At 42.5% G+C, this 18,755-nt stretch overlaps 1 protein-coding gene across 3 annotated transcripts in view; it reads right to left on the bottom strand.

Annotated features, from left to right (window-relative positions):
• LOC145345469 (adhesion G-protein coupled receptor F2-like) overlaps positions 1–18,755 on the bottom strand; it is an 82,526-nt gene that overhangs the window by 20,141 nt on the left and 43,630 nt on the right. For all 3 annotated transcript variants that reach the window (XM_080193288.1, XM_080193291.1, XM_080193289.1), the window contains 3 exons: positions 17,798–17,856; positions 8,556–8,671; positions 1,747–1,919 (listed from right to left, as the gene is read on the bottom strand). In XM_080193288.1, coding sequence (XP_080049414.1) covers positions 1,747–1,919; positions 8,556–8,671; positions 17,798–17,856 — 348 coding nt within the window. The remainder of the gene's footprint in view (positions 1–1,746; positions 1,920–8,555; positions 8,672–17,797; positions 17,857–18,755) is intronic.

Raw genomic sequence — 18,755 nt, 5'->3', positions numbered from 1 at the left:
AAACCAGGCAGCATCCTGTTAAATCTCCTCTGCACTCTCTCCACATCCACATTCTTCTTATAGTGAGGTGACCAGAACTGCACACAATATTCCAAATGTGGTCTCACCAATGTCCGGTATTGTTGCAGCATAACTCCACGGCTCTTAAACTCAAACTCCTGTTAATAAATGCTAACACACAATAAGCCTTCTTCACAGCTCTATCCACTTGAGTGGCAACCTTCAGAGATCTGCGGATACGAACCTCTGTTCCTCCACATTCCTCAGAACCCTGCTGTTGACCCTGTAATCCGCATTCAAGTTTGTCCTCCCAAAATGAATGCCCTCGCACTTATCAGGATTAAACTCCATCTGCTACTTTTCGGCCCAGCTCTGCATCCTATCAATGTCTCTTTGCAGCCTGAAGAGCCCTCCACCTCATCCACTACTCCACCAATCTTAGTGTCATCAGCAAACTTATTAATCCACCCTTCAGCCCCCTCTTCCAAGTCATTGATAAAAATTGCAAATAGCAGAGGACCCAGCATTGACCCCTGTGGTAAATAGCTGGTAATTGGGCTCCAGTCTGAAAATTTTCCTTCCACCACCATCCTCTGTCTTCTATGAGACAGCCAGTTACTTATCCAATTGGCCAAATTTCCTTCTATCCCACACCTCCTTATCTTTTTCATGAGCCTACCATGGGGAATCTTATCAAACCTTATTTTCTCTTCCGTATTCCTTGGCTTGTGATTTCATCTGTCTCCTTCCTGAGTTTGTGATCTTGCCCTTTTCCCCTTTCCCCTCACCTGCTAGATGGTTTTGTTCCCTGCCTCCTCTCTCTCTCCTCTAGTATGGGTTTATCTCTCCCCCCCCACCACCACAACCACAACCACCACCACCACCCACACCCCCCCTCCCCCCACATTTGCTCTCTCAGGACTCCGATCCTACACTATTTTCAATTGCCGTGATGCAATCATTCTCAGAACTGACAATACAAATGTGATCATGAGCAAATCACCAGGCTTCAGACAATGTGTTTTGGTTACAATTGGATTGTAACCAAATTGTTTTGGCAAATTCGATTACCTTACATATGTTCATGTGTGCACAAGCATATGTGAATCGCACATACAATTACCATTTCTCCTGAGTTGTCAATAGCAGTAAACAGGACTACCTAGGAAAGTGGGAGCGATGGGAACCCTGATCAAAGTTAGGATGGTTCCCAGAACATGATGTTCTTGTTCCCCTTGATAATAGGGTTTTCAGGGAAAGGAAGTGCTGTGGTTCATCTTACACATCTTTGAGATAGTAAGTGCTAGTGGAGGGAGTTGGATGCTGAAATATGCAAGCAAATAGTTTTGTACCTGTGAGCCTTGAGCAGCTTCATGAAATTCCTGATTTGTGCTTTGCAAATGCTTTGTGAGATGTTGAGGACTCAGGAGATAAGCCTGCCATCACAAAGTATCCATCCACTGCCCCGATCAGATAGCCACAATATTGTTACAGCTGATTCAGTTAAACTTCAGATCAGTGGTTATCTAGAGAATTTTAATGGTATGACAATCGTACTGCACGAAAATTGTAGGAATATGACTGGCCTTTATGTTTTGACAATTGTTATTGCCTCGCAGTTAGGTGGCATGAATGTTACCCTTCCCCAGCCAAGCCTGGACATGAGGATTTCAATGGTGAAGAATTGTTGTGATCACATTTTACTGGAACAGCCCTGACTGTACTTTCTATCACAACAATCCGTACCTGAAGAATTTTGTTGATTTTACTTGATATACAGAAATCTAATTCTTCTTCATACTTTCCATTCTTTCCACATCTTCTCTTCATGACCCCTGCCTCCTTTCCACAGGAGATTTCTGCGATTAAATTATAATTCGTTGTGCCATATGTTTCATTATAACATGGTATTTCATCACCTATTTAAAGAGAACAACATTGATACAGCTTTCCAGAAGCTACATAATTTCAATTTTACTGTTCCTTTAAGCTTATCACTTGTTCCATATTCATCTGATTTGTTAATACTTGATTATTAATATGAGAATATATGCCACAGCACTCGGAAAAGTGATGGAGAACAATTCATAGAAGGATCATAAAAACTGTACAGTATAGAAAGAGGCCATTTGGCCCATTGAGTCTATATCACCTACATCCCTCCCCGGCCCTATTCCCGTAAGCCCATACATTTACCCTGCCAATGCCCGCTGACATTAGGGTCAATTTAGCATGGCCAATCAACCTAACCTGTACATCTTTGGACTGTGGGAGCAAACTGGAACATGCAGAGGAAACCCATGCAGATGCGAGGAGAACTTGCAAACTTTACACAGTCACCCGAGGCTGGAATTGAACCTGGGTCCCTGGCATTGTGAGGCAGCGGTGCCAGCCACTGTGCCACCATGCTGCCCTTAGATTACAGTAATCATAGAATCCTACACTGCAAAAGGAGGCCATTCAGCCCATTAAGTCTGCACCAAACACAATCCCACCTAAGCCCTATCCCCATAACTCCATGCATTTACCCCAGCTAACCCCCCTGATACTAACGGGCAATTTAACATGGCCAATCCACGTAGCCTGCATATCTTTGGAATATGGGAGGAAACCATAGCACCTGGAGGAAACCCACACAGACACAAGAGAATGTGCAAACTCCAAACAGTGACCCAAGCAGTATTGAACCTGGGTCCCTAGCTCTGTGAGGCAGCAATACAAACCACTGTGCCACTGTGTGGCTCTAACGACTGCTAAATATTTCTATCCATGAGTGTCATACAAATAATTAAAATTAACTTGGAATCTGATTCCTGAGATGAGGGGTTTGTCAAATGAAGAGAAATTGAACAGTTTAGGCCTATACTCTCTGGAATTTAGAAGAATGAGAGGAGATCAAATTGAGGTATAGAAGATGATAAAAGGTATGGATAAAGTAGACGTGGAGTGAAAGCTTGCACTCCTGGGGCATTCTAGGACGAGACGCCATAGTCTGAGGACAAAAGGTAGCAAATTTCAAACAGAGTTGAGGAGAAACTACTTCTCCCAAAGGGTTGTGAATCTGTAGAATTCACTATCCCAATGTGTGTTGGATGCTGGGACAGTGAGTCAATTTAAGGAGGAATTAGACCTATTTTTAATTGGTAATGGGTTGAAGGGTTATGAGGAGAAGGCAGGAAAATGGGGTTGAAGAGCATTGGATCACAACCATACACGGTTTTGAATCCTCACAATTTGTTTTCCCACCTATTTTTGTATCAATAATAAATTTACTATAATATATTCAGTCTCTTCATCAAACTTATTCACCTGGGCTATGAATAATTAAAACCCCAGCATCAATCCCTGTGGCACCCCACTGCTAAGAGCCATGATTGAAAGGTAGAGTGGCCTCGATGGACCAAATGTGCAATTCTGCTCCTGTATCTTATGATCTAATGAAACATCAATGGGTTCTTTTGGAACTGGAATGTGTTGGGCTTGGTAAAGAATAACATGAATGAAAAGGGGAAAAAGAGGCAATGGATTGAGTTGATCAATTTCACCCAGCAACAATCATGTGGAGAAGGCAAGTTTTCCATTTTATTGAAGCAGTCAGGTAGTATTTTTATATCCGGGGCTCATGTGACTATATTTGGTGAGTTTCTCACACACTTAAGGCAGCTGCACTGGTTGAGGAGTGATGAGGGGGTGGCTTCAGTACAAGAGAGGTTAATTGATGACATAAATATAAATATAAATGTGACAGCCCTTACAGAGACATTGGGTATAATTTTCCAGCTGCGCTTGCTCCAAGGCTGGAAAATCCCACTTGAGATCAACGGACCTTCGCATGGTTTGCATCCCACCTGCTACGATTCCCATGGTGGACAGGATGAAAAAATTCTTTCCATACTTGCAAAGTGAGCAAGGCTGGGAACTGAATATTCAAAGCTAATTTACCAAACAAAGAGGATCAGCTACCTAATGTGAAACAGTATTGGGACAAACCAGTAATTTTTGGGTTGACAAACTCTTAGCAGTAGGGTGCCACAGGGATTGATGCTGGGGCTTTAATTATTCACAGTCCAGATGAATAAGTTTGATGAAGAGACTGAATATATTATAGTAAATTTATTATTGATACAAAAATAGATGGGAAAACAAATTGTGAGGATTCAAAACCAATTGTGGTTGTGATTGAATGCAGGCCCGTACTGGAGATTGTCTCAGGATTCCAGGACAGTAAACAATTATCAAACTGCAGGTGGGGGAGTGACACTGTGAACCTCCCCACCTCTTATGAATAGCCTTTAGGAACTTGTTAACGGGCCAGGGAAGATGGCACTGCTAATTTCTAATGGTGATTTTGGTGAAACTAAACAGCTGAGTGCACAATTGTTGGGTTTGCTTCAGGGCAAAGTAAATATTTTTCATTTAACATTGAAATAATCATGCCCTCAGATAAGCCGTGCTAGAAGGTGAGAGTATCTCAGCTTGACAAGGTTGCCCTCTGTCTCATACTTTTATCCTGTGGGCTTTTCAGGCACTGCTCTCATTGACAAAGCAGCAGCAAGGTGCTAGTACCAGACACACAGCTCCCATTTTCAGGGTGCACTCAGTACCATTAATTAGCACCGATCTTATTGCCTGACCAATTTTTTTTTAGTCATTTGTGGGACATGGACATCGCTGGCTGGCCAGCATTTATTGCCCATCCCTGGTTGCCCTTGTCCAGAGGGTAGTTGAGAGTCAACCATATTGGTGTGGCTCTGGAGTTACATGCAGGCCAGACCAGGTAAGGACAGCATATTTCCTTCCCTGAAGGACATTAGTGAATCAGATGTTTTTTTTCCAACAATCAACAATGGTTTCATGGCCATCAGTAGATTGTGAATTCCAGATATCGCTTTATGGAATTCTAATTCCACTACCTGCTGTGGGGGGTGGGGTGGGGGGGGGTGTGGTGTTGAACTTGGGTCCTGAGAACATTAGCTGAGTTTCTGGATTAATAGTCTAGCGATAATACCACTAGGCCATCGCCTCCCTCTGGGATTAGGGATTGTATATTTAAAATAGCATTGTGTGAGCAATACACCTGGTGCATGGATTGAAGACCAGAATTTTCTCAGATGTCCGATTTCTGACCCTGCTTTGTATATCAAGCTGAAAGAGTTGCTAAACAAATAGGGAGATATTAAATGAAAGGGCAAAAAATGTGGCAGCTGGGTATATTGTAGGAAAATGTGATGTTATCCATTTTGGTAGGAAGAATAGAAAAACAGAATATTGTATAAATCAAGACAGAATGCAGAAATTTAAAAACAAAATCCTTTTGGCTAAGAACAAGTGTAGGATGAAGTGTGAGATCAGTTGTAATGCCTACCCTTGTCAGCTTGGATCTTGTATGCCTCACTTGTGGGGACTATGAATTAGATTCAGTTTGAATTTGAACTGGTTTTTGGAGTAAGCAAGAAAATGGATTAAGGGCTTGCCCTGTCCACTCCGCACATTGGCTTTCTAATTCCGAGAAAGAAATTTTTAAAAATTTAAAATATATTTTACCAGGAAATGACTTGGCTAAGGATAAGGAATTGGCATCTCCAGTGGTTATGGGAAAGGCCGCTGAAGCTGCTAAAGCTAATGTTTCACTGGAAAATGTGGCTGGCTTGAAGGAACAGGTTACTCTTCATGAATCTACTGCTCTTACAAAAGATGTGTCAGAAGAATTAGAGACAATGTTTACTGGTTCAAAAATGACATTGGAGTGTCAGGTTAAGGAGGAAACAAGAATGGCTCATAGAGATGCCTCAAAACATCTTGAAATCTGCAGATAAAGGATGAAAATGATATGACAAAGCAGATAGCAATGGGACTCAAAACTAGTAACAAAAATGAAAGAAAGATGCTTTGAAAGAAATTGAGAAAGGAGGATCCAGTGTTAACACTACCAAACTACAGGGAAACAAAATATTAGTTCTTGAACACAGATTAGAACATTAGAGCTTCAGAAAGCAGCAGCAGCTGCCAAATTTAAATTGGAAACAACTTGATCTCAGTATAATAAAGAAAAACAAGAACAGATCAATCAGATTTGTGAACTAAATAAACAGCCTTCTTAGTTGACCATGGAAATAAATTCAATGAAGTCTTTGAAACGGTAAAAGAGAAGTTTACCAATCAGAACAATGAGCTATTTGAACAGAAGGAGGTAAAATTAGATCTGTATCTCCTGGTGAAACAATAAGACTGGTCTGGGCATGAAGAAGACCATATAGTTGAAAATGCTTCTGAATTGGAATTGGTATCAGTTGAGAGCAGCTGGCGAGTTGTATCAGTGGCTAAATCCTGTGTGCAGAAAGCAATTGGAACTCTACCAAGCAAGGCAGAGATTTTGAAGGAAAAACAGAAGATACTGGAAAATCTCAGTGGGTCTGATAGCATCTGCGGAGACAACAGACGTGGGTATGCCGGCGTTGGACTGGCGTAAACACAGTAAAAAGTCTGACAACACCATCGGTTGGACTAAAACCTGGTGTTGTCAGACTTTTTACTGAGACAACAGAGCCAGCGTTTCAAGTCTGGATGACTCTTCTGGATGACAAAGGGTCACCCAGACTTGAAATGTTGGCTCTATTCTCTCTCCACAGATGCTGTCAGATGTGCTGAGATTTCCCGGTATTTTCTGTTTTTGTTTCAGATTCCGGCATCCATAGTATTTTGCTTTCATCAGAATTTTGAAGGACATTGTGCCTGAACATGTGCAACTAATGCTGAATCACAGAATCAGAGAATTGTTACAGTGCAGAAGGAGACCATTCAGCCCATCATGTCTGCTCCAGCTTTCTGAATGGACAGCTCTCTTGGTGCCATTCTCCTGTACTCTCCCCATAACCACCACAATCTTCCTTTTCAGATAACCATTTAATTCCTTTTTGAATGCTTCAATTCCTGCCTCCACCAAACTCTCAGGGCAGTGCATTCCAGATCTTATCCCCCTGCTAAGTAAAAAAGCTTTATTTTCATATTGTTTTTGTTTGATATGCCAATTACTTTAAGTCTGTATGCTTGTGTTCTCAATTATTTCACAGGTGGGAAGGGTTTCTCCTCATACACTCTGTCCAGAACCTTAAAAAACAGAAACAGCTGGAAAAAACTCAGCAGGACTGGCAGCATCTGCAGAGAGAAAAACAAAGCTAATGTTTCAAGTTCAATATAACACTTCCTGGAAGAGCCCTCTGCCTCAATGCATAAATCCCCCTTTTGGTCCCCAATCAGCTCTACTCCTTTGATCATAATTTTACTATGTATATGCCAACAGAAGACCTTGGAGTACTCTTTTATGCTGGCTACCAATCCTTTTAAATACTCCCTCTTTGCTTCTCTCATTTGTATTTCCCATAGGGATGTAAAGGTGAGTATAGCTCTCCCAAGATTAGGGGAATGGGGGAGGGGAGGGAAGGGATATGGTCAAGCAGTGCGCTGGCAATGCCCCCAATGCTGCCCCCTGACAGATAGCACTGCCAGGTTGGTTGAGGAGGGTGGGAATGCCAACTTAGATAGCACAGTTGGGGGAAGGGTTGCTGACGTTGATCACCGAGGGTGGGGAGATGCTGGGTTTGATTGTCGGCAGTGGGGGAAGGGTGGGTAGGGGGTGGTTGGCGGGGGTGGGGGGGGGTGGAGAAGGGATGCTGCGTTTGATCGCAGGGGAGCCCCTGACAGCTCTGTGGTAGTGGGGAAGCTTTTTTTTCCCCTCTAATCGGGGCGTCCTTTTTGAAGTACACCCCAATCTCTGTGGAGCCAGCTTTGCCAGCATGTTTAGGCCTCTCTTCCCCCTGTTTTTTTTTATATATAGGATCTGGTGAGAAAAACCTGCCTGTTTCTCTGGAGAGAAATACACCGGTTTTCTGTCAGACCCTGACATTTTGCCATTTTTTGGTAGGACTTTGTCCCTAGATCACTGCTCCTGTCCTATTGACACTTGAGCTACTTGGCTCATTTTGTTACCAACAAGAAGGTTCAACAGTGCCTCCTGCCTCGTTGGCTACAGGGTGGCACAGTGGCCAGCACTGCTGCCTCACAGCGTCAGGGACCAGGGTTTGATTCCCAGTTTGGCTCATCGTGCGGAGTCTGCACATTCTCCCCGGGTCTGCGTGGCTTTCCTCTGGGTGCTCCGATTTCCTCTCACAGTCCAAAAGATGTGCTGGTTATATGCATTGGCCGTGCTAAATTCTCCCTCAGTGTACCTCAGTCATCTGTGCCAATGACTTGTGCTAAATTGTCCAAAACCTGAGAAATTATGAAAGTCTGTTTTAATTTTGTTATGCTAAATTTTCCAACCATTGAGTTCCCAAACTCTCCAGAGAACAGGAGTTCTGGTAGCTCAGTGAGATTACTACAATTTTGCATCTGTGACTCAGACTATGCTTCATCCTAAGTAAATAAATTGTCTAAAATGCTTTAACATCAAACAATGCAAATGCAAATATGCCATTTAGTTAGATAAGCATTCCATTTCTACACATTGATAACTTCAAATGCTGCCTAGTAAAATTATTATTGAAAAGGTTACTTACCGGGTAACAATTCAGTTGTGTAATTTGGAGAAAGATTTTGGATTTGGGTGGTGATTTCGTCCAGAGATAAAGATTTCTTAGATACTACTTGATGGAGTATAATTACACTCCCTTTGCTAAATCAGTAAAGACAAGAAAAAGGATTATTGCAGCCATTTTCTTAAATCAATTCATTCAAATTAAGAACCGAATGACAACATGAATGAATGGGGAATTCAGCTTTTAATTTGGAGTTGTTGGACTGAGTATTGGGTGCTGGGGCTTGGAATTCCTGCCATTCAGAACAGGTGGAATGGCAGAATTTTTTAAAAATGCGTCTTTTGGCAAGGTAATTGCAGGCTGATCTTGTAAACAATGTTGACAGTTTTATACTTTGGAACCATGGATACAATGGGCCACCTGCACCTTGACTGATGTCCAACAACCCACTGCCACCCTGAAGCAGTCGGTCACCCTGGGTGTGATCAATGCTGAATATGCTGCTGTCACCCTAAGGTAGGGGGGTCACCTGCACTGTGATAAATACATAAGCACCCACTGTCACCATTCCCTGCACCTTTAAATATGCAAATCACCCTGCAGGCAAGGTCAGAAGCAGATAATTAGGTAGAATTCTTGTTCTGATTCACCAGAGTCAAGAGCCTTGATCACTGTTTGTGTGGCGGAGTATTGTTGATAAGGAAATGAAAAGATTTTTCTATTATTGCTTCTGGGCATTTAAGGTTGGTTGGGCAATGGATTAAGGGAGCAGACATAAGAACATAAGAACATAAGAAATAGGAGCAGGAGTAGGCCATCTAGCCCTTCGAGCTTGCCCCGCCATTCAATAAGATCATGGCTGATCTGTCGTGGCTCAGTTCCACATTCCTGCCCTCTCCCCATAACCCTTAATTCCCTCGCTTATCAAAAACCTATCAACCCGCGTCTTAAAAATATTTAGCGAGGCAGCCTCCACCAGAGAATTCCAGAGATTCACCACCCTTTGAGTGAAGAAATTCCTCCTCAACTCCGTTCTAAACCGCACCCCCTTTATCTTGAGGCTGTGCCCCCTAGTCCCACTGTCCTTTCTGAGCAGGAAGAGTCTCTCCACCTCTATCCTATCCATCCCATTCATCATCTTATATGTCTCAATGAGATCTCCCCTCATTCTTCTAAACTCTAATGAGTACAAGCCTAGTTTATTCAGCCTCTCCTCATAGCTCAACCCCCTCAACTCCAGTATCAGCCTAGTAAACCTCCTCTGCACTCCCTCCAAGGCCAAAATATCCTTGCGTAAGTGCGGCGACCAAAACTGCACACAGTACTCCAGCTGCGGCCTCACCAATGCCCTATACAGCTGCAGCAAGACCTCCCTACTTTTATATTCAATCCCCCTCGCTATGAAGGCCAGCATCCCATTCGCCTTCCTGACCACCTGCTGCACCTGCAGGCTGGGTTTTTGCAACTCATGCACAAGGATCCCGGGGTCCCTCCGCACTGTCGCCTGCTTCAGTTTTTCACCACGTAAGTAATAGTCCTTCCTACCATTATTCCTACCAAAGTGGACCACCTCACACTTGCCAACATTAAATTCCATTTGCCAGTTCCTGGCCCATTCGCCCAGCCTATCTAGATCCTTCTGCAGACTCTCCACACCCTCCGCGCAATTTGCCACTCCACCAATTTTGGTGTCATCAGCAAATTTCGACACCATACACTCGGTTCCCTACTCCAGATCATCTATATAAATGGTGGATTGCAGTCCAAAACAAAGAGTGTCTGGTTTAAAATGAATGCAGGGAAATCTGGCATCTCCATTTCAGATATGCAACCCTCATAGGATATAGGAATTGCAGGCGAGCCCAGCAATTATTGGCCATTCTTAATTCTCCTTGAGAAGTTAGTGGTGAGCTGCCTTCTTGAACTACTGAAGTCCGTGTGTTGTAAGTGGCCCACAGTTCTGTTAGACAGGGAGTCCCAATGACAGTGAAGGAAAGGCAATATAGTTCCAAGTCAGGATTGTGTCTGACCCAGAGAGGGACTTGCATGTCAAGACGTTTCCATGCATTAGCTTCCCTTGTCCTTCACAGTGGTAGAGATTGACAGCTTGGAAGGTGCTGACGAAGGGGCCTTGGCAAGTTCTTGCAGTGCATCGTGTAGATGGTACACACTGCTACCACTGTGTGTTCGTGATGGATGAAGTGAATGTTGAAGTGGTGGATGGGATGCTAGTCAAGTGGACTGCTTTGTCCTGAAGGATGCCCTTGAGGGTTGTTGGAATTGCATTTATCCAGCCAAGTGGAGAATATTCCATCACACTCTGACTTGTAGATGGTGGACAGCATGTGGAGAGTCAGGGGTGATGTATTTAGCTCAGAATTGCCAGCCTCGGACCTGCTTTTGTCATCACTGTATTTATATGGCTGGTCCAATTTAGTTTTGGGTCAATGGTAACCCCCTGTCTATTGTAACAGGTTTCCCCTGACAGTAATGCCATTGAATGTCATGGGGAGATGGTTAGATTCTTTTGTGTTGAAGATGGTCATTGCCTGCAATTGTTTCTGATTATCAATCCAAGACTGAATATTGTTCAACTCTTGCTACGTATGAACATGGACTGCTTCAGTATTTGATGAGTTGTGAATGGGGCTGAACATGGTGTAATCATCAGCAAACATCCCCAGTTTGACCTTATGATAGAGGGAAGGTGATTCCACCCGCAAGGATCCAGTCACATGGCTGCCATCAATGGCCCCTAGGAAATTCAATACTGCAGTCAAGTTGGGGAGTCTTGAGTTAATTCTAAATGACCCTCAGGGTAGGAGGTCAAGGTGCAAATGTTAAGGATGCTGGACACTGACTGCAATCGGCAATGTTATCTCTGTGGTGCAGGTTGGTCTCTTCTAACTTTGTAGAAGCTGAAACATTTTAGCAACTGCCTCATTACTGACTGAATTGTGTGGAGACCTTGACCTCAGTCAAAGTTATGTGGGGCCTAAATATTGGGAACAAACATTTTTGGTGTTTTCTGAGATGCCTTTGATACTGGGCATCAATTTTCACTTAATACAGCTGTCAAGAATTAGAGTAAAGTTGGGCCATTGCTATGATCTCAGCAGTCCTCAGCTAAGCATATCTAGGGGTCAGTTAGGAATGGAGGGAGTAAGATAACATAAAAACACAGATGAATATCACGGCAGCGGCTCTAGCGTCCTAGAAGAGTGAAATGAAGGTTGGAAGATTTGCAGCCAAGGGGCCAGGTACAAAGGGAAAGGGAGAATATTGGGAGTGGTGACAATTGGGAGGGATGGTGTTTGGGAGTAAAGGATGGAATTTGCTCCTCCCAGTTCCACATTTAGGGAAACTATTTAACATTTTTGTTACACGCAACCCCTTGGGCTAGTTTTCCCAAATGCAGCCTGTAATCATGCTGATTACTGCAGAGTAAGCGATGTTGAACATCATGCAAGCCTAGCCCCCTATTTGTCTCAGCGAATGGTCTAAAGCTGTTTCTGACCTGTTTAAAATATGTCTCTTGTTTGCTCTTATGATAAGGCAATGGGTACACTTCTGGTCGGAATGGTGCACGTGCTTCCAATCCGCCATGTTGGGATCTCAATCAGCTGGACATAGAAAACTTTCTAGGCCCAGATTCTGAGCTCGATTTTAAATTCACAAACTGTTATACTACGACATGACCAAATTAACTTAATCTTCTGCATTACCAATCTATTAACACAGACATGTAAACACATTCCAGAGACGTAAACCAGTCAAGTAGCGTGACTGCATCATAAACAGGTCTGAAGCTGTGCAGTCATACTAAAGTAAAGCCCTCATGCATTTTATCAAAACACTTTAGACCAGTTTGACAGGCTAGCTAGAGGATTAAGTGAAACATTAATTGAGGGAAAAGGATTCCTTGCCAAGTTTTTCAGCCCACAAAAACATTTTACATTCCAATCCAACAGGTTCTGACAAACAATCTCCAATCATTATGAGGATATCAACTATATTCTAGACAATTTACAAAAAATGGATGGTCATATGAGGTAGAAAGAGGAATACAGGACTAACAAGACCAGGGAATATGCAATGAATGGTAGGATGCTAGGAAGATCAGAGGATCAGAGGATCAGAGGGACCCTGGGTGCATAACCAGGGATCCCTGAAAGCAGCAGGACAGATAGATAAAATGGTTAAGAAGACATATAAGATACTTGCCTTTTAGCCAAAGCATAGAATAAAAGAGCAAGGAGATTATGATGGAGCTGTATAAGGTCACAGCTAGAGTACTCCATGCAGTTCTGTTTGCCACACTATAGGAAGGATGTAATTGCATGAGAGAGGCTGCAGAGGAAATTCACCAGGATGTTGCCTGGTTTGGAGTGTTTCAGCTATGAAGAGAGACTAGTTAGGCTGGACTTGTTTTCCTTCGAGCAGAGGAGGCTGAGGGAGGACCTCACCGAGATATACAGAATTATGAGGGAAATAGGTAAAGTAGAGAAGGAGCTTTCCCCCTTTGAGGAAGGGTCAAAAAAACAGGGCCCATTCATTTAAGATAAGAAGCGGGACATTTAGAGGGGATTTGAAGAAATACCCTTTCACCAAGAAGGTAGTGGGAACTTGGAACTCACTGCCTGAAAAGTAGTAGAGGTAGAAATCCTCAACATTTGAGAAACATTTAGATGAGCACTTAAAATGCCAAGCATACAAGGCTGCAGGCCAAGGGCCAGAAAATGGGATTAGAATGGATAGGTGCTTGATGGCTGGCACAGATACGATGGGCCAAAGAGTCTCTTTCTGCACTGTGAAACTCCTAGTGATCAGAGTTGGTAAGTCACAAAGATGTTGTCAGAAATGGAGAATTTTGATTAGAAGCAAATAATTGGTAGGTTGGAATTTGATTCTTTGGAACAGAGGAGACTATAGGAAGATCTAATTGAGTTGTCTAAAATTATGAGCAGACTGAATCAATTGACCAACAAGAAGCAATGACCAGAGAGCATGAGTTTAAACTAATTTGGCAGAAGTATTAGAGAAAATTTGTCTTTTGTTCACTCAGAAGTTGCTGGAGGTAGAGCTATCATCAAAAATGGTCCTAGGGTGTGTTTAACAGAGACATCTGAAAGGCATCCAGGAACTTCCAAACATTTACTTTCTTTTAATTCATTTTAATGGATATGGTGTCACTGGTTGGCCAGCATTTATTGCCCATTCCTAATTGCCCATCAGAAGGTAGTGATGAGCTACTTTCTTGAACCACTGCATTCCCTGGGGTATAAGTACACCCACAGTGTTTTTCAGGGAGTAGTTCCAGGATTTAGACCCAGTGACAGTGAAGGAATGGTGATATATTTCCAAATCAGAATGGTGAGTCACTTGACTCACTTGAGCCACTTGATGGGAAACTCCAGGTGTTGGTGTTCCCAGGTATCTGCTGTTCTTGTCTTTCTAGATGGTGATGGCTGTGGGTTTGGAAGTTGCTGCCTAAGGAACCTTGGTGAGTTCCTGCAGTGCATCTTGTAGGTGGTACATATGGGTGCCATTGTTTGTAGGTGGTGCTACAATTTATAGGCATAATGACGAAATGTAGCCTATTTATGCTATTAAATATGATGGACAACAGATCTTTCTACACAAGGTATTGGAGAAATGTCTGGGCACTGGATTAGGAACACCAAGAGAATTCCTGATGGATAATGCAGGAGACTTGGTAAATGATTAATTTGAGGATATGTGGGAAAATTCGAATGTTATTGTCAGGGTATGATGGTTACAAGTCTGTTCAGTGATTGGTTGTGTGAGAGATATCGGCCAGAATTTTACTGTCCCGCCCGCCATGGAAATCAGAGCAGGCAAAGGGTGCACCATGGAAAGGATCATTGACCTTGGACAGGATTTTATGGTTTCAGGACAAACAAGGCTGTAAATTCCTGCTCATTATGCTGTAACTGATTAAATGTGGCATAAAATACTCGCTGGACAACTGGATTGCAAATTACAAATGTTGCTGGCATGGGTAGTACGTCAAAATATATCAAGATAAATATAAGCAAAGGTAGGTTATTTGGCCCTTCAGCCCTGCTCTGCGTTTCAAAGAGATCATGGCTGATTGGCTTGTGGTTCAGATTCCACATTCTCATCTACCCCTGATAATGTTTTAGTCTCTTGCCTAACAAGCATCTATCTACATCTGGTTTTGAAATGACCCCTCCTTGATTGCCTCCTCAGAAAGAGAGCTCCAAACTCACACATGCCTGAGAGAAAAAAGATTTATTCTCATCTCAGTCCTAAAAAGGCAAACTAATTTTAAAACAGTGGCTCAGTTCTGGGCTCACCCACAAAAGAAAATATCTTTTCTTCATCCATCTTGTCAAGACTATTCAGTATCTTGTATACCAGCCTATCCAACCTTTCCTCATAAGACAACCCATCTATTCCTGGTATTAGTCTGGTAAGCTTTCTCTGAACTGCTTCCAACACAATTGCATCCTTCCTTAAATTAGGTGACCAACACTGTAGTCGCATTAGAACTCTATACATCTGAAGCACAACTCCTTTTGTGTTCAATTCCCCTTGCAATAAGGTGATAACATTTTATTAGCTTTCTAATTACTTACTCTACCTTCATATTAGCTTTTTGTCATTTAGGCACTAGGATAAGTGGGGAAGGTGTTAGAATAGATCATATGAGATAACAGCTGAGCACTTAGAAAAATTCCAGGTATATGGAAAGAGTCAGAATGGTTTTGTGAAAGGGAAATCATGTTTAGCCAGTTTATTGGAGTTTTTTGAGGAAATTCAAATCAGGGTAGGACTTATACAGTGAATGGTAGGGTCCTGGGAAGTGTTAAGGAACAGAGTGACCTAGGAGTACAAGTACATAGTTCACTGAAAGTAGTGTCACAGGTAAGACAGAGTGGTGAAGAAGGCATTTAGCACATTGGCCTTCGTAAGTCAGGGTATTGAGTATAGGAGTTGAGACATTATGTTACAATTGTATAAGTCATTGGTGAGGCTGCACTTAGAGGATTGTATACAGTTTTGGTCACCCTGTCATAGGAAAGACATGGATAAACTGGAAAGAGTGCAGAGAAGATTTACCAGGATGTTACCAGGACTAGTGGGCCCGCGTTATGGGAGCGGTTGACCATGTTAGAGCTTTATTCCTTGGAACATAAGAGAATGTAAGCGCACATAGTCTTTTTTTCCCAGGGTAGGGGAATTGAAAACCAGAGGGCACAGGTTTAAGATGAAACAGGAAAGATTTAAAAGGGATTTGAGGGGCAAATTCACAGAAGGTGGTACAAATATGGAATGAGATGCCAGAGAAAGTGATTGAGGCAGGTTCAATAGCAACATTTAAAAAAACATTTGTATAAGTATATGGATGGGAAAGGATTAGAGAGATATGGACCAAACACAGGCAATTGGGATGAGCTGGGAGGGCACCATGACTACATGGACTGGTTGAGCTAAAGGGCCTGCTTCTGTGCTGTATTGCTGTATGACTCTAAGTAACATGCAGTGTGGATAAAGGGGAGCATGTAGACGTACTATACTTGGATTTCCAGAAGGCATTTGCTAGGTGCCACCAGAAAGATGGAGACAAGAGCAAATGGTGGGAATTCAGTAGTGAGCAAAGCACTTCCACTTCCTAATCTCGCCAAAACCTGTCCAAAAACTGCATGGTACAAATCAGAAGTGCGACAGAATACTATCCGCTTGTCTAGATGAGTGCAGCTCCAAAACACTCCAAGATGATTACCATCATGCAGGACAAAGCAACACACTTGTGCTACACCCCATCCACCCCTAAAACATTTGTTCCCTTCAACACTGAGATACAGTGACAGTAATGTGTCCCATATTGTGCTGCAGTAACTTGCTAAACATTCTTCAGCAGCATCTTTCAAACCCAGACCTCCGCCTCCTGGAAAAGCAAGGTTTCAGATATATGGAAATACCACCAAGTCACACATCATCCTGACTTGGAACTCTATCAAGGAACCCTATCAAGGAACTCTATCCTTGACTTTAGTTAAATCAAAATCCAGCAACTCCCTTCACAACCTGGTTGAGGTGTATAAGATTATGAGGGGTACGGACAGGGTAGATAGGCAGCAGCTGTTCCCTTTAGTTGAAGGGTGAATAATGGGAGGGCATCATTTTAAAGACGAGAGGCAGAAAGTTTAAGGAGGATTTGAGGAATGAGTATTCACCCAAAGGAATGGTAGGAGTCTGAAATGCACTGCCAAGGAGGGTAGTGGAGGCAGAAAACCTCACAACTTTTAAAAAGTACATGGAAGAGCATCTGAAGTGTCATAACGTTAAAGGCTATGGGCCAAATGCTGGATCGTGCGATTTGTGTAGATTAATACAGTTTTGTCAGTGCAGACTTGATGGGCCAAAGGGCCTTTTCTGTATTGTATGACTCTATAATAGTACTGTGGGTTCACCTACAGCAGATGGATTCAGAAGGTCAAGTAGGCAGTTCACCACCACATTTTCAAGGGCATTTACATTTGGGCAATGAATGCCAGTCTAGCCAGCGATGCTCCTATCCAATGAAATAAATTAAAAATAAAGCCCTCTATTCAATACTGATAATTCATAATCAACTGAAGGATGTGGACATGTTAATCTATAGGGCAACATACTTCACCATAAGAGATAAGGTGCACTGGTCACTGCCCTGTACTATCCTACCTTCAAATTATGTGGGATTTGAGCTATTTTTATGCTTGGTACGCTCATGGAGTGAGAAATCTAAAAACACTGTCAAAACATGTTGTAGTATGGTATGAAGGGAATGTGTTCCCCTTCTAAAAGTAGTCCCTGTTGATCTTTTACAAGTTTAATTTTATTTATTAAGGTGGTGGCATGGTGGCACAGCAGTTAACACTGCTGCCTTATAGTGCCAGGGACCTAGGTTTGATTTCCAGCTTAGGTGACTGTGCAGAGTCAGCACTTTCTCTTCATGTCAGCGTGGGTTTCCACTGGGTCCTCCGGTTTCCTCCCACAGACCAAAAATGTGCTGGTTAGGTGCATTGACCATGCTAAATTCTCCCTCAATGTACCTAAACAGGTGCCAAAGTGTGGTGGCTAGGGGATTTTCACAGAACTTCATTGCAGTATTAATGCAAGCATACTTGTGACATCAATAAATAAACTTCTATATCAGGTACCTCATATTCAATATTAGATCTTAAGAATAAAATGTGACTGTAAAAAAGCCTCTCTTAAAATGTCTTACTTACGTGAATCCTAAAATGTTTACTACAGCATCAGATTGCACTTTTTTATAGGCACTTTCCAACTAGAGAAATAGATAGAGGTAAAAATAAATGTGTGGCATCAATAGGATGACAAATAATTTTAATTCTACAGGAAATTACTGATAAAAATGAAATACTCTAGTCACAGTGACCTCGGAGACACATGACATCTTGTCCAAGGTTTTGGCAAATCTCAAGGAGCACTTGACTCCTTAACCAATAGCACGGCAGCATGTGTGAATTGGAGCTCGAGAGTCAGCTTTAAAATCTACAATTGGGACCTGGATAGGCGGGTAGCTATGATAATTTTGCGGTAAATAATTCTTGTAAATAACCTTTCCTCCAGTAAATATTATGTGGAGATGCCGGCGTTGGACTGGGGTAGGCACAGTAAGAAGCCTCACAACACCAGGTTAAAGTCCAACAGGTTTATTTAGTAGCACAAGCTTTTGGAGCGCTGCTCCTTCATCAGGTGAGCCCTGATGAAGTTGCTACTTCACCAGCTATTTGGACACCTAGAGTTCAGTTATTACAACTCTACAGTATAGTGACACAAAGTTAGTTGTGGCATAGCACCTACTTAGGTTTTGCAGATAATTAGGTTTGCCCTCCATATTTAAGTTTATACGTTTTTTTTGCATGCCAGGTTGCTGACAATGTGATTTGCTGACAGCTCAGTGAGAGAAACCTGGCATCTGCAACATAAGTGAAAATAAAATGAACCCATCTGTGGTGAGATTTGATTTCATCCTGATCGCAACTTCACCCTATTCAAAGCATGTCAATGATGAAGAAGACAGTGAGTTTTTTTTGTAGTTATTGGCACAGCAGCAGATCTTGGCCAGCAACTTTTAGATATTTGAGCTTAATCACCCAGATGTCCCTGTGCAAATTTATTGTATCATTTACACACGTTTAACAATGATTTTCACTAGCCTCA

The sequence above is a fragment of the Carcharhinus amblyrhynchos genome, chromosome 7, assembly GCF_965287045.1.
Source record: "Carcharhinus amblyrhynchos chromosome 7, sCarAmb.v2.hapA, whole genome shotgun sequence".
In the NCBI taxonomy this organism is placed as follows: domain Eukaryota; kingdom Metazoa; phylum Chordata; class Chondrichthyes; order Carcharhiniformes; family Carcharhinidae; genus Carcharhinus; species Carcharhinus amblyrhynchos.
This window is presented reverse-complemented; position numbering and strand designations above follow the sequence as displayed.